Source organism: Prosopis cineraria, unplaced genomic scaffold, assembly GCF_029017545.1.
Source record: "Prosopis cineraria cultivar Desert tree isolate PC_DT_omini unplaced genomic scaffold, ASM2901754v1 PC2, whole genome shotgun sequence".
Classification (NCBI taxonomy): Eukaryota; Viridiplantae; Streptophyta; class Magnoliopsida; order Fabales; family Fabaceae; genus Prosopis; species Prosopis cineraria.
The window spans coordinates 759253-783186 of NW_026555333.1; the positions used below are offsets into that span (position 1 = coordinate 759253).

A 23934-nucleotide genomic window follows, 5' to 3' on the forward strand; every position below is an offset into this window, starting at 1 on the left:
TATATATCACCTACTAATATCACATCAATTGTAAGATTTAAACTCATGACTTTGTAAATTATGAGCCTAATCCTTACCAATTGAATCAGCTTTTGTCAAAAGTTATTATGATTATTAATTACTAGGAAGGGTAAAATCAGGAAATTACATATTTTTTTAACAATCTTAGTAAATGTGAAGTTAATTAAGCTTGTCATGGGAGAAAGTAGTTGCATTTGTTGTTGTGATGTGTTTGATCATTTCTTTTCTTGTTCACCATTACTCGCTCTATTCAAAATTATTATAGGACATTTTAAATCAATCTCAACCTCTCACAAATTAGTTAATTGTCTTCAAATTAATATCATCTTTTCATTTAAACTCTCATTTAAGAGCATGTTTCACTTAAAAAATAAATATAAAGTTATTTATTTATTGAGAGTATTTTTTAAAAAAATATATCAATTACACTTTAAAATACTAAAAATATTTTATATTTTTTAATATCCATCTAATTTTTTAAAAAATATTTTATATTTTTTAACAGAAGAAAGCATAAAATAGGCTCCACTATAGTACCATTATAAATTATGCATTGGCTCATAAGTTCTGTCTTTCATTCTGTTTTATTTTGTCTTTTCTTATGGGTTACTTCAAGTCTAAATAGCATTAAGATTAGTCTGTTTTGGCATTGTTATGATATCGTTTTATTTTTTTAAAAATGAAATCTGACCTTAATGTCGAAAAGGTCAAAAAAGGCATGAATACAAGGGTTGTGGAACTAAGATCCAATGGGACTATGAATAACATCTTTTATGAAGGTGGAGACATGAGGGATCAAGAGGAGCCATGGCTCTTCTAACTTTTTAATTTTTTCTTTAGTAAAATGTAAGGAATTAAGTGTTACACATTTTCAGCCCTCTGAGTTGATACATTATAGAAGTTTGGAGACATTAAATAGAGTTTTCATTTTAATTTTATATGTACTCTTTTATGCAATGCAATTGTTTCAATTTTAAAGATATGCTCCCTCTAGTTTTGTTTATAAGGCAAAGAAAATATTTTCTTTGTCCTATTTATAAGTTACTCCCTCTGTTAAAAAATATCAGGCATTTTTAACCAAATCTCACCCCCTAACAAAGTAGTTACTTACTTTTAAACCAACTCTATCTTTTCATATTTACCTCTAATAAACACCTTACAATAAATATAAAGTAATTCATTCAATAAGGGCACTTTAAAAAAAAAAGACAATGATTGCACCTTAAAAGATTAAAAATACCTTACATTTTTCTAACTTCTAAAAAAATACTTTATATTTTTAAACTGAGGGAGTATCTTGTTAAATTTTCATAACAATTTTTTTCATTTGCCCTTCATTAAATGTTGGAAAAAGAAAATATGTTGTTTAGGGGCAAAGTTGATAAATTATTAAATTTTTAGATAGAGTTAATAAATTTTAAGGTTTCCTTAATTCATGTAACACATGTTAAAAATGACTTATAAATAAAATCAAAAGAGGAGTTGTTATAGTATTTACTTATTTTTAATGAGATGATGCTACATATGCTCTTAAAGCATTAATTAATGTCATTTGATTTTGTTTTGATTTCACATTTGATGAAAGAGATCATGAAAATTATTATTGATTAACTTTGTTAAATGTTGTAACAAAAATCTTAAAATATATTGAACATTTTATATTTGATATCTATTATAAAATCATTTATTTAAAAAGTTAAGAGATTATGGTCAATATATTCTTCTTAAAAAATTACTTTTTTATATAACAATCAACTTATTCCAATTTAAGATATGAACGGTTTTCATTTGAATATAATTTGATTTTATCAACATAAAGATTTTGTGATAATTTAGCATCATTATGCATGTTAATATATTTACTATTGTCACCAATTATCCATTGAAAAAATTTACATAATAAATTCAATGAGTAAGTAATAAAACTTTTTAAATTAAATATGATTTTGGATCTTAAGAATACATTTAAATCATTTAATACTTAAAAAGAAAATGAATTTTTTACCGATGTAATGATAGTTTATATTTTAATGAAATTGCAGAAAATTTTATCCTAAATATGATATGGCGAGTTCATAAAAAAATCAACGAGTTAGAACTTAAAAAATGAATATACATTTTTTTTCATAGATTGATGGAATTGAGTATGAATATACGTGTTAAAATATTTGTGTTATGCACAATTTTCTTTGGGTTATTATATATACTTTATCATTCGGGCATTTTAGTTAAAATTTTGGCTCCACCCCTGGCATCTCTTGGCGTGTTTGTCCTGCTGAGCTTGTCCCATCCTCTTGTTTTTTTTTTTTTTTAATTTGGGAGTAATGAAGAGAGTAAATACAAAGCTTAAAGCTAATTAACAAATCAACGACGGGTAAAGCAAATTCCTCAACGTCTTCCGGCAATAAACGATCGAAGAATGTACTGAGGCGGATCCAAAATTTGATGAGTTCCAAGCTGCATGGATATATAAGGCATGATTTGCAAGGTGACCAGCCCGTCGATTGGCTTCCCGATGTACGTGACTTGGGATGACAATGTTGTCGGAGCATCCTTTTAATGCTTCTGAGAAAACGAGAGTCAGCATTAGGCAGGTCATGCTCTCGCTGGTGAGCATCTTAATGATCGTTTTGCTGTTAGAAACAAGAGGAACATGCTTGCAGCCGTTTTACCAAGCGAATTGAAGGCCATCATAAACACCTCATAGCTTAGCCCGAACACTGTTGCCGTGACCAGCAATTCTACAAATACCGGCAAGCCAGATCTCATTCTCATAATGTAGAAGTTCCGCAGCAGAGCTAGTCTTGCTAGCGTTTTGAGATCCATCACAAATAATTTTAATCCAGTGTGGTGGTGGTTTGGACCAAGCTATGAGCTGATCAGTGTAACGGCTATCAGGGGTGAGGCTTTGAACGACCCCGTCAACTTCTTGATCGAGTCAACCATCGCTCGTATGCTTTTAGAGATAGGCTCAACACTCACTCCTTCATCGGACAATAATCTCACATTCCTTGAACCCCTAAGTCTCCAGCAAGCAATCCCAAGTGTTATGATATAATCCAATGAGGGTCCTTCTGATTCAAATGGTGCATCAGCCACGTACGTTTGGAGGTTATTGTCAACTAAGAAATCTGCTCTAAAGGATTCAGCGCTCAAGCGGTTTCAGACGGCTTGTCTCACCCACTTGTTCGGCAAGCTGGAGGCTGTGGGCGTCAAGTTACTAGTAAAATAAACAAGAATTATTGATGATCCCCAAAACGCAGAGTAAAGAGCTTCCGACGCCGAAGATCAACCAAAATAAAACTAATGCACCTTTCCCGTTTTCCTCCGTTCATATACATCTACGCACATAATTTAATATTCCCGTTTCCATGATCAATACATACATCACAACCATATAATTTAAGCTCTGAACTCTAATCAAAACCACCATACACCTCGACCCCTCTTCCTTCACTGGATGCTTACCTTTACAACAAAACCCACAATTCTAGACAAAATATATATATATATATATATATATATATGCTTTTTACATGAGGAAAAAAACAAAAACCATCATATTGTTCTTCTACCGGATTATGAACTTGCTTTACAGAGTCGCGTAAGGAATCTGACGGGGAAGCCTGAAGCGGACCTGAGAAGCGGTGGATCGCACGGCCACGCCGTGCCAACAGATGCCGCCCTTGCACATCTCATGGGCATGACTGTGAGAATGATGGTGACCGCCGTGATAGCGCGTGAAGGCGTACGTGACCTTACGGGATACGTCCCACGTCAGCGTGGCGACCAGCACGAGGCCCACCACGGTGCTTGAAACAATCACAACAAACCCACCGCTGAAGCTCCGCCCGCACACAAGGCCGTAGGCTTTGATGCCGGCGATCACCGCCACGTAGATCGTTGTGAGATTTCCGACAACCGTGTCGGACACAGCCATAAAGAAGGGAGAAGACGGGGGAGAGCCGTACAAAGCAGCAGGAGCAGCGACAGATCTGAGAATGAAAATGGCGGTGGCTTTAAGGCGCGCTGCTGGGAATGTTCATGGCTTTAATTATGATTATTATGTGGGAGTCCCAATTTCTTGAATTTACGAAAGTGGGTTCCTCTCTCATCCGCTTCTGCCCGTCGAGCTTATCTTCATCCTCCTTGGATTGGAAATTAGGGAAAGTGAGAGAGAGGGAGAGGAATCACGTGTGTCACCCTACACCCCCTGATTTTGGTTTTTCAATTCCGATCACTTACACGTGTCTCTCGTACCTTTCAGATCTGCATCTTGATTACGTGGCTTCTCCTCACTCGTGCGTTACCAGTTCCTATTACTAAACTTAAAAGCTTTGATTGTGTCCTTTAGAGTTAACGGTCCATCCGTGTTGGTACCTAAACCGAGGGCCGCCAGCTGGGAGGATGGACGATCAAAATGGCATGACATCAATTTAATCGCTTTCCTTCTTTAATGCGTGCGGACAGGCGCATAGGCCTTCTACTCATTCCGGAATCTTATATTCTGAAGGACCGAGGAAGTGGGCCGGCAATAGTCAAATCTTGTTCTCTATTGCATTTGCACCTCTGTTTACCAGACACCAAGAGAGACCCTCATTTGCCATCTGCCATACTTTTGTTTCCCATGGTCATGTTGTTCAAATGAAAGACTACTACAAAACAAATAACAACGATTGGCTTCTGTAGCCTCCGTCCAATTTATTTAAGAGTTAAGGATTAGTTTTGCTTTTAATTTTACTTGAATGGTCATTGGATATCTTAAATTTAATTATAAATTAATTATATTTTTTAATGTTGAAAATTCTCTCCCTCATTACCCTAATATAACTCGTCATCTATTCACTATTAATAGGCCTCCCATTATAATTTTTACTCTCTTCGTCTCAAATTATAGGACATTTTTGAAAGATTTTTTTTGCCTAAAAATATAAGACACTTTAAGTAAATTAAAGTTTTAATAAATGCATCAATTTCAATGTTATTCTTTCTCTCTTTATAATTAATTTTCATCCCTTTTCTTTTTAATATATTAAATTATGAACATTTTTAAAAAGTTATATTTTTATTTTAAAAAGATAAGACTGTGAGGTGTATTTAATTAGGTTTATTGATATGTAAAATTTTGTTTAAAGTTATCTTATAATTTAAGACGGAGGAAGTAATAGTTTTCATTATGAAATATTGGGGTAAAGTTTATGGGCAAAAATGATACTTAACTTTTTTATCTAATCTATTAGTAAATTGGTTCCTGAATTGATTATGTGGCACAACAACGGTTTTAGCTTGTTAACAACCAATGTCTCTGAATAATCTACATTTATAATTATAACATCTTTAACACAGTTACAATGTTGGACATCTTCGCTTCCATAACCAATAATTTTTTCAAAATACAAGGCAACATAAAAGCCGTGAAAGGGTAAAGCAAGTCAAGTCATGGTGCAAAATATGACACCACCCTGGGTTGGAGGAAACATAAAATCCTAATATCCAGATAATCGTTGAAAGCTTGATGCATGACTAATCAACACGTTTATTAGTTTATATATACATGTGATTAGAAGTGACTGTCTAAATTCTCACAATAAGCTTCTCGATTTTCTCGGTTGTTTTCAGTAAGGAGATGGTTCTAGTAAAACTCTTGTTGCATGAGCATGAAAGTTTTGAGAGAATTGGAATGAATATTAAGTTTAAAAAACTTGTCATTATAGCAAAGTTCGAACCCTTCAAGAATACATGAGCCCCATGGCAGCGCTAATTAAAGTGGGTATTCAATGTGTTCATAGAAACCATTTATCTAATTTCCTGGTTTATTTGGATGAGAATATCACAAAAAGTAACGCCATTGATATAATGAAGCCATCAATATTGATCCAGCCTGATCTCCCTGTACATCACATGGACGTAAAATAACGGACGGGGAAAATCCATAGGATATTATTGCAGGTTCTATCCTCAACTTTTGCAGGCATCGCTTTTCCCCTATTATCATCGTTTCCAGACCCGCCTTTGTTCATATCTTTCCTTAAACTTGCTCCAAGCTATCTCACCATCTTAGCCCTGCCCATCATCCAGTCCTTGAATTTTTTTTTTGGGACCTGAAATTCAGTCTTTGAATTTACATAATAAATGTAAATGTCTTGTCGACTTACATAATAGTTTACTGTGAGCGTGAGTAGTCACTTTTTATTATCTATTGGTTGTTTTTCTTTTTCTTTTTGGTCATTTTTACGACATTTTTGTGTGTGTGTGTTTTTTTTCCATATTTTCGTGAACATTCTCTCTCTTATATTTATATCTGACTACTTAAAAAAAGAAAAAAATAATAATAAAATTCATTCAAATTATGCAAATAACAATTTAATTTTTCAAAATACCATAATATTAATGAAACCCTTAAGAACTTCTTTGTCAATAACTTTTTTTAGGAACAAAATTATTTTGTCCTTACTGAAAATAACAAGGCCCAATCACAACTTTTATTTAAGGTATTATAATTTTTGTTTTGTAAATCGTAGAAGTTGAACAAAAAATCACAATTTGTCAAGTATAAATTTTGTAATTGATCAATCATAACTTTTGTTTAAATAATAACAACTTTTATTTTATGAATTGTAAAAATTGAACAAGAAATCATAATTTGTCAAGTGTAATTTTTATTATTGAAAAATAAGTTTTCAAAATAACAAACTCTATTTACAACTTTTGTTTAAAGAATCACAAATTTTTTTCAAAAAATCACAATAATTAAATAATAAATCACAATTCGTTAATAAGGTTAAAATGGTCTTTTAAAAAAAGTTACTCCCTCAATGCATTTTCCTAAAATTTTATTTGATTTTTGATGAAGTTTTGCATACTTTTGTATATATAACAGACAAATGTGCATTTCTCATACTTGGGCTTAAATGGCAAAATCTTGGTTTAAATTGTACATAATTCTTATCTTGGTTAAAATTAAACTTGGACCTTACAAAAATTACTTGTCTTCTTTGATTGTTGGAGCACCATCTGAAAAACAAAAAAAGACTTATAAAGTTATTACACTAAAAAAAAAAAGACAAGATAAAGAGTGAAAAATTGAGATTTAATTTAAATACTTTCGACTTTAGCCGAAAGCCAGAACTACAACATGACGGAAGCACTCCAGCCGTAGCTAATAGCCAAAACACTCACAGGGGCATTTTAGCTGCAACCAAAAGACATTTGTTGAACCTATGTGTTTTGACATCATACTTGAAGCTAGGGTTATATATATGAATTTTGAGACTTGTGAAGCATTCTTTAAATTTTGAATCTCCGTTGGGAGCTTTATGTGGTAGGGGTTCGAAGTTGGAAGAGCTTGGAGCAAAAAAAATAAAGATTTGAAGACATTTAAAGCTTTATTATCTTAGTTTTTCTATTTCTTCTCTTTTTCTCTCTTTGAATCTGATATAGATTCAAATATTTTGTACATTTATAGTTTGTAAATGATTATAAGAAGCTAAACACTTTATTTTAGAATTATTTGAAACTCTTATATGAATTAACACAAATTTTCACCTATTTTTGTGTTATTAATGATAGATAAGTATTCATTTTACTCTTCTCTCAATACTTCTAAATAATTGGTCACCATTTAGTTGATTTGTTCACTTGGGTAATGTTTGAGTGGGCTGCTTGGGTATAGAATTTGGATAAAATAGTGCGAGAACTTAAAGTTTGCATAATAGATAGATGGCTTTGCTAGTAAGATATAGAAATATACTTGCTAACTTTGCATAATTGTATTATGACTAGTGTTTAAAACTGGGTTTTATTAATTGTAATAAGAAATTAAACAATTAATTTAATAAAATATTTGTTTATGATTTGAGAGAGCTTGTTCAAGTATCTTTTAGAATAGCACTTATTTTTATTAAAAACATTTATGAGAAAATGTTATTTTAATGTTATGAGATGTAAGGGGGATAGATAATTCTAGATAGGTCCTAATTTATGCTTGAAGTTTGATAATCATTTTCTTTTTTTTTATAATTATAATATAAGTTTCAAAATCAATTTTATTCAACCGATTATATTTTGCTCAACTTGATTGAACCTGTTTAGTTTCTTGCTTGACCTTATTTCTACTACAAATTTTCGTGAAAACAATACTCTACTAACGTTATATTACTCATCACAGCTCGTGTATTTGTGGAGAGTGCAATAGATTTTATCGGTATTATAACATTTCAAGAAACCGAATTGTCATTCATATAATTTAGAGAGATTTTATTATCATTTTTCTTTAAAAAACTATTCAAAATAAAAAAATTCCCTTACATTTTAATTATTTTTAAAATGTTAAACAAACATTATGAAATTTCTAAAGAGTGTTATTTTTTTTTTTCAAAAGTTAAGTAGTTTTCTTGTGAAAAAGTTAGGAAATGGTTAATCTCGAGATAAAACAATACATGCGATCTATTAAAAACATATACTCAAATGTAATGTGAATGAATATTTTTAAACTTTAGGTAGCTGGATGAAAGGATTTAATTAACTGAGGCCGTGGCCAAACTCCAGGATGCAATTTAAACATTTTTACAATAATGGAAAGAAAAAACTACTATAACCATGAGTATGAGAATTCCAAGTCTTCCTAGCTAATAATCAGCTGTTCGGGTCCAGCAAACAAGTCTTCCTAGCTCTACATCGCCACCTTGCGATTCGGGCGAAGACTTGGTTTTCTTTTCCACGTTAAAAAGAGAATGTGAAACCAATAGTAAAGTGCCACGTTCTGCATTAAGCGGAGACTTTGGTTTCAAGAGTCGTCTGGTGGGACCGTCCACAATGCTTGGTCAGTTGGCTACTGGCCTTTGCCACGTAAAACGAAAGAGAACAAACCAATAAAACGAAGCCACGTTTCCACAAGGCAATCATATCCGTTCGATCATCCAGTTTGGCAAAATTCAACCAATCGGAACCCTATACATCCTTAGACTGAGGTTCCCGTGACAATCACGGTCACCAGCACTTTACGAAGTATAAATACATTCTTGTTTATCATAGCGGTGCCGTGGAACGGATCATTTCTCAGTTTAGTGGAGATAGCTACTAGAAACTTCGTTTCTCTGCGATGAGGAAGTGGACGGTTCCTTCCGCTCTTCTTCTACTCTGTCTTCTCTTCCTGTTTGCGGATCAAGGTGTGGCGGGCCTCTGTTACTCCGATGCTGAGTGTTTTCTCCCCTTTTAATACGAATTGGGCATTTCGTGCACAAGCTACTTCATTTTCTTATCACAGACCTATACCTTAGCTTCTTAACACTTGAAACTGTAGTTTAATTATTCATCTCTGGTTGGATAGGTCAGAAATTTCAGGCAAATGCCGAGGGTAATTCGGAAGAGCTTGTAGATACCCCGAAGGTTGAGGAGAAGATTGGTGCTGTTCCGAATGGTCTTTCGACCGACTCAGATGTGGCCAAGAGGTTTCTGAGCAGACTGCACCTGTTGTGAGTTATAAACCACTCATGGTCTGTTTATTTATTTCTGAAAGTTTTTGGAATTGATTGAAGGGAGGCGGAGTCGATTTCTAAGAGATCGCTGCGCAGCAACGCGGAGAAGTTTGAGTTCCAGGCCGAAGTGTCCCGGCTTATGGATATTATTATCAACTCCCTGTACAGCAACAAGGACATTTTCCTCAGGGAGTTGATCTCCAATGCTTCTGATGTAAGCTGGTTTCCTTTTTATTTCTTTTGTAATAAAGTAAATTAAGTTAATTACTTTATTCTTCCTGCATGTTAATGGAAATTACCTTCCCTATGCTAGGCATTGGACAAGATTAGGTTCCTCTCGCTCACCGATAAGGAGATTTTGGGCGAAGGTGATAATACCAAGCTCGAAATTCAGGTTGGTCATGCTGAATGATTCTGTTAGGAATTGGGCATCTAATCATAGAATCTAGAATTGTACATTTAGTCATGGAATGATGGCAAATTTTGTATAATGGACTGCTGATCGTGGCATTTTAAATGTTTTAGTCATTATATTATGTGCATTATATTTTTACCTTAAAACGTTATGATTGATATAATGCAGATAAAGTTAGACAAGGAAAAGAAAATCCTTTCCATTCGGGATAGAGGTATAGGCATGACAAAGGAGGATTTAATAAAGAATTTGGGGACAATAGCGAAATCCGGAACTTCGGGTATATATTTTGTAGTTTATGCATTATAATTTTCATTCACGATGAGCTATTAAAGATGTTAATTAATTGAAACCATTTATCCCTGCAGCGTTCGTTGAAAAAGTGCAGACAAGTGGAGATCTCAATCTTATTGGGCAGTTTGGGGTTGGCTTCTACTCTGTGTATCTCGTTGCTGACTATGTTGAAGTCATTAGCAAACATAACGATGATAAGCAGTAAGTCTTCAAACTTACATTTTTTATTAGATAATAATTTTCGAGGTTATTTTTTATTCCTGTACCTCGCTTCTGCAGTGTGATAAGATAACTATTTGTCTTTTAGGTATGTTTGGGAATCAAAAGCTGATGGAGCATTTGCCATATCGGAAGATACATGGAATGAACCTTTAGGACGTGGAACTGAGATCAGGTTACATCTCAGAGATGAGGCTGGGGAGTACTTAGAGGAGTACAAGCTGAAAGTATGCAGGATAGATAGCTGAGTTTTTATTAAGTATTTTGAAGTTAACACATCATTATCATTATGTTTCTTAGTTTTCCGTGAACAAGAATACCCTGATAGTTTCTAATTTTAATAGAAGTATCAATCAAGGACAATGAGTGTTGTGCATTTACAGCTAGGTGATAACACATATCTCAATGCCCTGCCCGTTGTTGGAAATCGTAAATAGGGGTGCTAAATTTGTTTCATTCTTTTGCTTCTTCTAAATATACAGTATACGTTGTTATTTTGACCTTTACATCTCAAGTATTAGATTTTTTTTATTAAGTATGTTCAAAGATAATATACTCTATCAAAATAGCTTAAACCGTTTAGTTAGATACTTTCCAAGTGTATATATTTATAATCTATTTTGAATCTTTACATGTGAGGTTCCTTTTATTTTCTAATGTTCTTTCTACCATTTTTTTTCCTCTGTTTTTTTTTTTTATTTCTCGTCCTCCTGCTCCTCATCTGTTTTTTTCTCTTGTCTTTTTTGTTAGATTTTTTATGTTAAGTGTGCTTAAGGATAATATACTTCACCAAAATAGTTTAAGCTATTTGATTAAATACTTTTTAAACTTATATATTTATAATCTATCTTTTAATCTTTAAATATGAGACTTCTTTTGTATTCTAATATCAAGTGCTCACATGCTACAAACTTTCTGCAAGGAAATATTCTATTTATTATCTTCCGAACTTTTAGATGGTTCCTTCAGCAATTTGTTATGGCTGTCGTAATGAGCAGTTTAATTTCACGTTTGCATTTTCTCATGCTTCCTGTTTTTCTTTTTTTTTTTTAATAATATATCATGGTTTTCTTCTAAGCATGGTTCCCTCCTTTTTTACCAATTGATATTTGAGGTTTCACCGAATGACTAGCTGAAATTGTTTTTCCCTGTAGGAATTGGTTAAGAAATACTCTGAATTTATCAACTTCCCTATTTATATTTGGGCAAGTAAGGAAGTTGAGACAGAGGTTCCCGCTGATGAAGCTGAGTCTAGTGACGAAGAGGAATCAACATGTAAGTATAAGTGGCAGACTTGATTGGTAATTTGTCTCTGTTACACCCCATGCATCAAGAAACTGTTCTAGTATGCATCCATTAAGATAAGATGTGGTGTTTAGTTTCTTAGTCAATGCTTCTTACATATTCTATGTTTCTCCATTTTCAGCTGAAAGCAGCTCTTCTGAGGAAGAAAGTGAAGTTGAAGATTCTGAGAAAAGTGAAGATGAACAAGAGAAGCACAAGACAAAGAAGGTCAAGGAAACTACTTATGAGTGGGAACTCTTGAATGATGTCAAAGCCATATGGCTGCGGAATCCAAAGGATGTTACGGAGGAAGAGTACAATCAATTCTACCACTCTTTGGCTAAGGTATATGTATATGCATGCTCACATCTTCATTAATAATGGGAGTCCTTAGGTTTTATATAGGCAATTTTATCCATACAGTGATGAGTGCTAATATCCATCATGTAAATGTAATGTATTTTGCAGGATTTCAGTGATGAAAAACCTTTAGCTTGGAGTCACTTTACTGCTGAAGGCGATGTTGAGTTTAAGGCAGTCCTGTTTGTGCCACCTAAGGCTCCTCAAGATCTATATGAGAGTTATTACAATGCTAACAAATCCAACTTGAAATTGTATGTTAGACGGGTATTTATTTCGGATGAATTTGATGAACTGTTGCCAAAATACCTGAACTTTTTGAAGGTACACTTTCATATATATTTTGGCAGTATATCGTGAGGATCGTATTGTTTACCATTTTTGCTAATTCTTGGATGTTTTGACATTGGGAGTAGGGTCTTGTTGATTCTGACACATTGCCACTTAATGTGTCACGAGAGATGCTTCAACAACACAGTAGTCTAAAGACAATCAAGAAGAAACTCATCAGGAAAGCCCTTGATATGATCCGTAGGATTGCTGATGAGGATCCTGATGAGTCAACTAACGAAGACAAGAAAGGTATGGTATAATAAGTAATAAATATTACTTCTTTGACCCTCAATCTTTATCCCACTTTTGGAATAGTAGGCTTCCTGATTGTTCAAAAATTTTGGCAGTTGGATAGATATCTTTCTCCAATGATCTTTGGCAAGCTATTGATGAGTGGTTTCATTAATTTCTATAAATTGGTTTTTTGTTTCATTAATTTTGAATTTTGATGCAGATGAGAAGTCCACTGACAGTGATGATAAAAGAGGGCAATATGCTAAGTTCTGGAATGAGTTTGGGAAGTCAATTAAACTTGGTATTATTGAGGATGCTGCCAACAGAAATCGTTTGGCAAAACTTCTAGATTTGAGAGGTAACTTTCCTCGGTGTAATTAAATTCCGCTGCAGTGCCTCTTTCGATTCTTGATATTGTCTCTTCTCTTTCATGACTTCACATTGTACTTGATGCTTGAACTTTTACAGCACCAAGTCCGATGGTAAACTGACTTCTCTAGATCAGTACATCTCTAGAATGAAACCTGGGCAGAAAGATATCTTTTACCTAACTGGAACCAGCAAAGAACAATTAGAAAAATCTCCATTCCTTGAGCGGCTTAAGAAGAAAAATTATGAGGTGCAATTAAAAGCTATTTATGTTAATGTTGTGTCTATCTGATGATATGCCTCGTCTTGTCTACGATTTTATCTCTTTGTTACTGAACACGCCAGTGCCATTGCTTCTAATTTTTTCCCCAAAACTCCTACAGGTTATTTTCTTCACAGATCCAGTTGATGAATACTTGATGCAGTACTTGATGGATTACGAAGACAAAAAGTTCCAGAATGTGTCTAAGGAGGGTCTGAAGATTGGGAAGGATTCAAAAGATAAGGAGCTGAAGGAATCTTTCAAGGATCTTACCAAGTGGTGGAAGAATGTCCTTTCCAGTGAGAAGGTTGATGATGTGAAGATTTCCAACCGATTGGATAACACACCTTGTGTGGTAGTGACATCAAAATATGGTTGGAGTGCTAACATGGAGAAGATCATGCAGTCGCAGACTTTGTCAGATGCTAGCAAGCAGGCATACATGCGTGGAAAGAGGGTTCTTGAGATCAATCCTAGACACCCTATCATCAAAGAGCTCCGGGAGAGAACAGTAAAGGACCCCGAGGTACATTTTGGAGTTGAATATTTCCTGCTTGCTTTTGCTTTGTGTGTGATCTTTAGAATTAGAGATATCATCAACACTTTGTTTTGCTGTGGGTGTGTTTTTTGGGGGGTAGGGGAGATCTTACTGTTTCTTTTTCAATATGGCAAAAAGGTGCTAGGCTCAATTGCATGCTTATTCTTTCGGGAATGCTTCTAATAGTCTCTACAAAGTTTCTTAATAGGATTCTTGGTTGTTTCTCTCTTTCATCTGCAGTTCCCTTCAACTTTCTATCTGGGGCGTTTTTGATCATTTAGTTATATGTGTATATGATAATGAAGAGCCTGGCTCGCCAAGGCTACATACATCTTGAGAATTAATTTTTTTTTTCTACGTTTACAAGAAATGATTTCTTTTCGTCGTGCCTCTAGTATTTTTCAATGGGAATTGAATTCTGTCTCTTGACACAATCGGCTTGCATTTGCAGGATGAGGGGGTGAAGCAAACGGCAAAGCTGATGTACCAGACCGCGCTCTTCGAAAGTGGCTTCTTGCTAGATGACCCCAAGGATTTTGCTTCCCGTATTTATGGTTCAGTCAAGTCTAGCTTAAACATCAGTCCTGAAGCTGGAGTTGAAGAGGAAGACGACGCTGAAGAAGTTGAGGCTGAAAGCGAAGTAAAAGATGCATCTACTCTGAAGGCTGAATCTGAGGCCACTACCACTGATAATGCCGATATCAAGGACGAGTTATAGATTTTTCAAAGGATTTTGTATTTCCATTTTCTTTGTTATCTTTACGATTTAGCTTCTCGAGGAAAAAACTCTCGAAGCTTCTGCTGGAACTTTGATGCCTATGAAGTCGGAGAAGGAATGCCATAGCTGTAGGTTACTGTGATCATGCTAGTATAATCCATGGAATTTTGCTCTGGTGTTTAGTCAATTATTCCAGGAATTGAGTTTTTTCTCCCCCATAGCAAATGTGCCTTACAACTGCTGCTGCTGCTTTTTGAATTTTCACAATCTGAGAATTAATATTTAATGTAGGGTTAAAATTCATTTTTGCTTTGAACTATACCCCTAAGAACATTTAGTGTTTTATACTTTTCTTTGATCTAATTGATCCTTTGAATTTTCAAAAATCATCTAATATCCTATCATTAAATGATGTTAGCGGAAGTTAAACGATGCATGGTTGGCAGCCCATGCGTCATTTATGTGTTATTAAGTTGACTTTTTTCCTAAATTTAATAGTAAAGACTACAACAGGGAAACATGGAATCAATAGAAGAAAATTGCAAAACATTCAACAGAACAAAATCGCCATGAAATCAATCAGCAATGAGAAACTAATCAGTAAAACAAAATTAAAGACTTAAGTGAAAACCCATAAATTGAAGACAGAACAAATGAAATCAATGTAAAAATCAAAAACCAAAAACGAAACCACTTGCATGAATCGAACCCAAATATCTGAAAACTTAGGAAGGTTGGAAAACTTAGAAACCCCCAAATGAATCCAAATCTATGAAACAATGAGAGCCAAAAATTAACCTAGCAATTAAACCTAGGAAACCTAGCATTAGAGCTTCAATCAAATAAAAAACTAAATGTAAAATTAGAAATCAAAAATCAAATATGTGCACACGAATTGTCCTAAATAAAGAAAAAAGAGAACACAGAATGAAAATGAAAAAGAAAGAGGTCGCTTTTAAAGCTACCTTCAAGCCCTCCTTGAGTGTTGGAAGTAGTAGGGGGACACTGGTGATCGTGAAAACTACCCACCAACTTTGTCTTTTTCCTTCTTTCCGCCCACTCAATGAAAACTTCTAAAGAATGAAGCAACTTGAAATTCCCAAATCATGGAGATTTGTTCTCTAGTGCATGGTTTGGCAAATCTTAGATTACGATACAGCAAGTGATTGCCCTTGAAACTATCTCTAGGCCCTCATCTGGTGCACAATTTGGCAAATTCCAAAACCACACCCATAGTTCTCCCATCTTACATCTCCAACATCTACCTCCATCTCCAACTTTAAACTCTTTCATTGTTGAGTCCACCATTGTGAAGGGGAAGGCAAAAGGGCTTTTCCTAAGTTTAGGAAGGGTTGGTCAATGTTGAGAGTAAAGAGGGAGAAAGGGAAAGACAATGAGATTCGGCATGAGAGGGAGAGGTGAATTGGATGATGAGGTAGGGAGAGATGGTGAGATAATGATGGTGAGATAAGTGGGAGAGATGAATCCAATGATGAAACAAAGAGAGATGGTGTAAGTGATGATGATGAGATTAGGCATGTGAGGGAGAGATGAATCTGATGATGAGGCAGAGTGAGATGGTGAGATGATGAGATGGAGGTGCACTTGGATGCCAACTCTTCAAATTTATGGGTCCTACCTTCTCATTTGATGTCTATTAACATGAATTTAATGGTAAGATATAGGTGATTTGTTTTTTAAAGTTTAAGAGATCAATTGAATCACAGTAAGATGTAGGACACTAAGTGCGTCTAACAGTATATTTTAAAAGAAAAAATGAACTTTAACCATTCAATGTATGATCCCTTTCCTCCATGCTAATTGGGAATGGTCATCAAGGTCCTTGGGGAGAAAGTAGAACAGGGCCAGCTCCGTTTCTACACTCTAGAGGCGCCTTATTATATTATGTGGGGAACAGAGGGATCTGAAAGAAGTAGTGAATTCTTTACCCTTGTGGCGCCTTTATTGATCCAGTCCCACTCCGGGGATGAAATTTGTGTTGTTGACTTGTTATAGGTTCAACTGCATGCTCTTGGAAAAGGGGATGAAGTTTGTGCAATACACCATCAAAAAGAGATGTAACTATATCGAACATATGGAAGAGCATGATATGCATATCGTATTTGTAAATATGTATTCGTTCATGTGATTTTGCATATTGATAGTGCAATTGGACCCTTTTTATTAGTTTTCAAGATACGACGAGAAAAGAATCTCAAGTATTCGTGACGAAATGTTTTTGAAAGTTATTATGGACACTACTCTTACGTATCATTCGAAAATGAAGTGACAGCAACAGAAATTTGCGAAAAAGGAACCCAATTCCCCCGCGAGGCCACGACCCTGATGAAAGTCCCGGTCGGCCTGTTTAGAATGCACGGTCAATGAAGCAATTGAGCCTAAAACAAAGTTCACGAGAGTTAATAAGCAAGTGGTTTACAGAATCTGCTGCAAAGATTGGAGGCAACTAGCCACCGAATCATATTTATTGCAGACGAAACGGGGCTCAAGTCCAGTAGTCAACCCCGTGTCCATGAGGCAAACACCAACATGATTTGCGTTTCCCAAGTCGTACGGTTACCAAGCTTCACATTCCAGCAAAGTTGGGCGGGATGGCCATTATGACTTCCGTGTAATGCTCACCAGTTATGCTACTCCAATTCTAAGTCAAGCAAAGGTAATACTTTAGGTTCAAAATCACCCAACACTTCTTAAAGTATTTATTACAAGACACCTTCAACTATCTTATTAGAATTTAGAACCAAGAAGAAATGGTTGAAATATTAACTTTGTTTGGAAATACAACAAACTTTTACTTTTATCCTTATTTATCAAAAAAATTTAAAATTTTCATTACAATTTCTATTATAGTTAATGAGCTTCAATAGGGGTCATATTGAAAAAATGTAATTAATACCCTATAGAATGCCTACCTTATATGAAGGACTAAAAAATGATTATAAGAGGTGTCACATAATAAAGATGGGAGGGAATGTATTGTAAATTTTAAAAAAAAATTCTTTAAAAAATTTCATGAGAAAAAGACTTCTTTTCCTAGTTTTGCTTTTATCTACTATTAACACTCACAATTCTTCATGTAACCTAGCGCATTCTCACTAATATAGGGTAAAAATAGAAACATACTTTTTAAAAATTATAAAATGTTCTAAACTTTAGACTAACAATAACTTAAAAAATATTATTAAAAAGATTTGTATTACGAATTGAAAGTGTCTTTCTTCAATAAAAGTTCTTGACACACATATATGCACTTTAGTTTCAATATATAAGTCTTTTAATATTTGACTTAGAGTTGGTAATTTAAATAGGCTGGATATATTCGACTAGGTCAAGATAAGTTCGAATTTGCAGAAAATTTTGAATCAGAAAGTGACTCAAACTTCTTTGGGTTTATTCATGCTTGCTTGAATGCCCTAATTATTATTATTTTTCATTTTTTAAAATTAATTTTAATTTAATTTCTAATTTAAAATTAATTATTTTTATTTTATAAAAATATAAAATATATTTTTTGGGATACTTAAACAATGTAGAAGACTTAAAAAATTTTCAAAAAATATGTGGGTATTAAAATTTAAACATAAATATTAAAATACATTTAAAATATTATTTTGAAATTTTTTCTAGATTAAAGATAATAAAAATATGACAATATAAATATTTTTATTTTTTTTAAATATTTATAATGATGTATTCAAATATATGGTATCTTAGTAAAAAAATGATTTAAAACTTAAAGAATTAATTAATATTTAATATATTTTTTAAAAACATAAATTTTTTATTAAAGTATGTGGACCAAACCAGAACTCGATCGAGCTTACTTTAAATATGCTCTAAACATTAAAAAATATTATTTTATAAAGCTTGACTCTAAATTTTTTAGAGCTTATTCTAGCTAGCCCGAATTATCAGCTCTAACATAAACGAAAAAAATTAATTGATACAACAATAAAAAATTTTATCTCATTAGATAGGGTCAATTATATGGATTGAATGATGACATTGCACTTTATTATTAACCAAGAGATTATATTAAAAAAATTTTATGAGTATTCTCTTTGATATTTTTTTATCTCTTTTCACAAGGCTCAAAGCTATTCATGCCACTCTCTTTACTAGAACCTTCTATGGCATTTTTTGTACATAGAGATACACTAAAATTTCAATCAAGTTGCCAAATTTGCCCTTTATTTGATGCAGTAAAACATTTCTACATTACTCATATAAATAAGGGATTAATAGGAAAAAATGTTAATGATTTTTTTAACTATTTGTTTGTTGGGAATAATAAATTACCAGGCGTGCTAGAAATGCTGAGTTTCAAATGATAACAAAGGGTCTTCGGGCTTGCTTGTCATAGTTTACCTAGATGCAAAAAATATACAAGAGTTGGCAAAACAAATATTTGATTAATACTAAATGATTACAAAACACAAAGGATTATAAAACTGAAAATGAAAATAAAAGCTACGTGTGAAAGGTATATGACAAATCTAAGAACTACAGACATAAAAATGTCAGTATTTGGATAAGTGTTGTTATTTTTCTTTCTGTGGTTTAATCCTCCTTTTATAATGGTTAAGCTATGACGGTTGCTCCCATAAAATTTAAAATGTACTTGCAAAATATCAGGGAGTCGCTATGCATGGTCTACTTCATAACGCATTTCATTGTTTAACAATCAACCTGTGTCTTCGAGATACTCGTGAATAATAGTCATGTCTTCTTGAGATTTGGGGCTCATTGAAATTATGATTTTATATACTAACGGTCTAAGTATTAGTTCCAAAACTTAAAGAGATCTTGAGTACTTTTGTTCATCTAACTGAGTTACTCTCTTGAAATATGGATTGGCTCTTTTGTTTAGATAGCTAATTGGGTTTGACTCTTCAGTTATTCAACTCACTTTAGGTTATGGCCTTGGTAAGTAACATTTTAATTTTAGTCCAAACACTTTTAAAAAGACATGTAAAATGAATTTTTTTTATTTAAAAAAAAAAAAGAAGACTTATATTATGAGAGGAATTAAGCATATACGTATATTTTACGATCAAGGGCATGGGATTGAAATTTCCTCGAAAATTATACTCCCTCCAGTTCTAAATATAAAACCCGGTCAAGGAATTTGTTTTCAGCGTAAATTTAAAACATCGATATTCTTTGTCTCCATCATTTAACATTATTTCCTCAAATTACCCTAATTAGTTTTTACGTTTTTTTTTTACTCTTTTTGTCTCCCACATTCAACACCATCACCATCATTAAAAGAGGGTAATTTAAGAAAAGCGACACACATATTTAACACCATAATCATAAATAACAAAATGGAGTGATTAAGAATAAACAAAATTGCAAGAAAAATGGGGCTTTAACATAAAATTCCTAAAGTCACTCTATCATCTTAAATATCGCATCGCTTGGAAGAAGAGTAGAGTGAGAGGGGCAAGTGAGGAGGAGAAGCAGGACACTGACTTGGGCGAGCGTGATACAAAGAAGTCTGGAAGCCATGGCATTTCTGGAGCTGAATCTCTTGCCGATTTATGGCTGCATTAGTTATATGCTTGTGAAAACTGATATCCAACGGAAACTATTAACCAAAAAAGCAATATTCCTCCCGTAATGGGATTCCAACTGTGATGTATTAATCCGCATGCAGGCACATATAAGCTTATCTTTATGTGTCTGCCAATCAAGCCCGATTCAGGTATTAACTTGCGTCACACTAAAAGTCCACCCCGCCGGCTGCTCTGATGAAATTAATAGACAAAGTTGACTAAATAAATAAAACGGAGGGAACGCTAAATCGTAGGCATAGCTGTACGATTTGGGACATGCCGATTTGAATATCTGCGAATAAACCGACGGCTTACAGGTGCGTGCCGCTGCAGCAATACTCGGGGTTCCGAAATGCCTCGCATGCACTCTTGCAAGCCGCCCGATCCCCGACCTGCAACCCCCCCGGACACGTCCAATTTAGATCCGCCACGCCACCCGTGGACGCACAGGACCCCGAACCTCCAGCCGCATTGACCTGCGTGGGCAAATTGTATCCGTCCACGAGACTGATGTCGTAATAGTCCAGGGCACTCGACCCGATAGTGAACTCAGCTAGCGTTGCCGTGGAGTTGCTCCAGCCCCATAGCACTCGACCCGGTTGGAGCCGCAATCCCAGGTGACGCAGCTACCCTGCCCTCTGGTCGGGTCGAAATTACAGCCGGTTCGGCCCCAGAGCCTTCCGGACCAACTGGGTGGGACCTGGAAACTCCGAGATCCACCCGGTTGGAGCTCAAATCTGGCGGTGTTCAGCCCGGAGGTGCCCGCATTGGCCAGAATTCCAGGCCATACAATGTAGTCACACTTGGTGGTGACAGTGAAGATAGCCCCCCATACACCTATATTTATATAAAGCTCCAATGAATCAAAGGCATACAACTATTATATAATTATAATGAAGACTAGCTAATTGATTGAATAGGAATTGTGTTGAAAGTGTATGTTCTTTACTTGGGCCTGCGTGCCAATCTGGAGTCCAGTAATGTTGTAGTGTCTTGTTTTGTTTTTGGCCCAGTCGCTTCTGGTTGTTTATTTTGGCTATTCAAAGCCTATTGGATTTTTAGTCTGAGTCCGTCTAACCAGAAATGATAAATATTCATGCAATTGGAGAGCAGAGTTCCAGAAATCTATTGTTTTAGCTCAGTTTTGATTTTTCTACAAATTGCGAAATGTAAATTGCAAGACATAATAATAAAGCAGAATTAATTGCCCCTGAGAAGCACAAGAGAAATGAGATGAATGCATAGGGAATGATAAGGGAGAAAGAAATGCATGTCAGATAGAGATGAAGTAGAGAGCTAGCTGGAGGGAGGAGGAATATGACGGGGAAAGAAGCAGCGGTGAGAAGCTTTAGACGAGAAAAGACATGCGAATATTAATTAGAAGAAAATGAGACGTGGAATGAAGAAACTGCTGGCAGTAGAAAGATGGAGAGGAAGGCGACGGAGGATGAAGTCACGAAGAGAGGTTGGATCAGATTAATTAACAGTGAGGGGGAGGGATCGGGTGAGAATATGGGAAATTGAGTTAATAAGGATTATGAAAGGGGTGGGACCAAGTTGAAATACTCTACTTAACTTAAAGTGTAGAGACGTGGAAGCTCACCAACTCATCTCACGCATTCACCCGCCTGACGGCAACACAACTTCTAAAGCAGCTTTGGGGATCTACTTTCTTTATCCACGCATCATGTATATAGTACATCCCATCCACAGGTGAGGCATGCCATGAGTTTCATTATAAGAGGTCATATAATGAATGACTTTTGGGTACACCTTCATTTGCTTTGGGAGCCGTAAAACAACAGAATTAAATGAATTTCGCCAACAAAAACTGGGTATCTTGAAACCTCACCTTTGTATATAGTCAAATATTGAACTGATGGAATCTTCACTTTTATAGCCGTTAATTATACAACTCAGCGCATGCAAGCAAAGGCAAAAGCTAATTTTTTTTTTAAAAAAATAGGCATTCATTATTTCTTTCGTTTTTTGTCCCACTGATTCGCATATACAGCTTTCATACTGCTTAAGATATATAATTCTAGGAAATGAAATGATTTGTCAAAAAGAGGACAGGGGTTGGGCCTTAACTATTTCAACATATTCTGATTGATCTCATACTCTACGGCGTCTTCTTTTAGCTTTTCGCATACAATTTATCCGTTTAGGCAGAATTCTTCTATATGGAATCATATTCCCACGCAGAAATTATTCATGTTCAAATAATCGAGCTCGTCTCATGGCTTCAGTTTGATGGACGTGAAATCCAAAAAAGCTCACATATATTCATGTAAAATTCTACGGCAAAAGTTAATCATACAAATGGAAAACGCCGGTTTAAACTAAAACCATTTCTTGCCACCGGTGGCAGTGCCCTATTGTTTAATGTAGTTGGGTAGAAGAATAAACAAACATTGTAAATTGAGAAAAATTGCAACAGAGCATCGAGTCAGGATGGCCGAGTGGTCTAAGGCGCCAGACTCAAGTTCTGGTCCTCGTGAGAGGGCGTGGGTTCAAATCCCACTTCTGACATTGTTTCCTTTCCTTCCTTTTTTTTTTTTAATTAACATGTAACGGGCCTTGCATGCATTTCACAAGCTCGAAGGCCTGGATAAACACTGCCAACTTTTGGTGTTAGTTTTTTTTTTTTTGGAGAGAATTAATTATTATAAAATTTATTAGCAATTAAACTAAACTGTATTAATAATTTATTATGTTATAAATATAATTTAGTTTATTTGTCAATAAACCTTACAGTAATTAATTTTTTTGGTGAGATTTTAATGTAATTCTTTCTTTTTTTCAACCATAAGGTTATTATTTTAATAATAAATAAATATTATAAAGTTATTATTTAATATTTAATAAATAAATAAATAAATGCAACTCGTTAACATTTCACTTGAATAGTTCAAATACAAATTTTGGTATGAGCAATTCAAAACTATACTGAAAAAATTGGAATTGAAACTAAAAATATTTTGTAAAATATTTTTTATTTTATTTATTTTGCATATCTGTTCATCTATGAGAGGTAATATTATTTAAGATATGGTTGGATATTAAATATGAACATTTTTTAAACAAAAATTTAAACATTTATTTGTTACATTATAAGAAATTAGCTCATTTTGCAAACTTAACCTTTTATTTTTAAGTCTTGAAGTCATTTTTTAAATTTTTTCAGTATAATTTTAAATTGTTAAGACTAAAATTTTTATTTTAACTATTCAAGTTAAATTTTATTAAATTAATATTTATTTATGATAATAATAATAACTTTATGGTTTAAAAAAGAAAAAGAAAAAGAAAATTAACACTGCAAAACGGCAGTGTTATGGTGCCGACCACCACGTTCTGAAAGCGAATCGGTAACAATCAAGTTACAATTTAATAGTCCGCACGAGGGGCCCATGAACCTTAGGCTCAAGCAATTGGACGCCACACGGGATGTTGACTTGGATGACAAGAGGGATAAGGACGGGCAAATTGCCAAGCATGCAAATCTGACTTTACGGGGGCGGCCGGCGGCGGAGCAAGCTTGAGTATTGCGACAGGGGCCAAACCATAATACTAACATTCAACGTTGGTGTTGGATGCATGCATCATGGTACAACAACCACCAACTGCCTACACTGAGACTACAACAGGATACTATCCGTACATCGTATCTCTTGCGTTTTGACAAGGGCTTGGGCATAGCATTCATGCTGTGATTCCGCATAGGAACACAATTGTGATATGAAAGCCAATTATATACACACCCCGCACACACATGCCGGCTATGCGTTCCTTTAAATTTTAATTTCCTGTTTTTGACTCCTGCTCGCAG

At 34.5% G+C, this 23934-nt stretch overlaps 2 protein-coding genes, 1 non-coding gene and 1 pseudogene across 3 annotated transcripts; 2 read left to right on the forward strand and 2 right to left on the reverse strand.

Annotated features, from left to right (window-relative positions):
- Positions 1–2374: 2374 nt before the first annotated feature.
- On the reverse strand, positions 2375–4334 carry LOC129301859 (uncharacterized). The gene has a single exon (XM_054940471.1). The coding sequence runs from the start codon at positions 3959–3961 to the stop codon at positions 3614–3616; it is 348 nt and encodes a 115-aa protein (XP_054796446.1). The 5' UTR covers positions 3962–4334; the 3' UTR covers positions 2375–3613.
- A 4703-nt stretch (positions 4335–9037) lies between these two features.
- Positions 9038–14713, forward strand: LOC129303404 (endoplasmin homolog). The gene is made up of 15 exons (XM_054942694.1): positions 9038–9188; positions 9350–9470; positions 9558–9711; positions 9811–9891; positions 10081–10192; positions 10281–10407; positions 10514–10652; positions 11580–11700; positions 11852–12054; positions 12178–12393; positions 12486–12651; positions 12857–13007; positions 13105–13255; positions 13389–13793; positions 14257–14713. Exons 1-15 carry the CDS (start codon positions 9122–9124, stop codon positions 14521–14523), a joined length of 2481 nt encoding a protein of 826 aa, XP_054798669.1. The 5' UTR covers positions 9038–9121; the 3' UTR covers positions 14524–14713.
- A 5109-nt stretch (positions 14714–19822) lies between these two features.
- LOC129301716 (thaumatin-like protein 1) lies at positions 19823–23826 on the reverse strand (annotated as a pseudogene).
- On the forward strand, positions 22551–22634 carry TRNAL-CAA (transfer RNA leucine (anticodon CAA)). The gene has a single exon. It is a non-coding gene; the product is annotated as a tRNA-Leu (tRNA).
- Positions 23827–23934: the final 108 nt, after the last annotated feature.

Excerpts from the sequence above, each read along its gene's own strand:
- LOC129301859 (XM_054940471.1), bottom strand. The coding sequence starts at position 3,961 with ATGGCTGTGTCCGACACGGTTGTCGGAAATCTCACAACGATCTACGTG.
- LOC129303404 (XM_054942694.1), top strand. The coding sequence starts at position 9,122 with ATGAGGAAGTGGACGGTTCCTTCCGCTCTTCTTCTACTCTGTCTTCTC. Across the intron at positions 10,193-10,280 it reads AGCGAAATCCGGAACTTCGG|CGTTCGTTGAAAAAGTGCAG; the intron begins GTATATATTTTG and ends TTATCCCTGCAG. Across the intron at positions 12,394-12,485 it reads AATACCTGAACTTTTTGAAG|GGTCTTGTTGATTCTGACAC; the intron begins GTACACTTTCAT and ends CATTGGGAGTAG.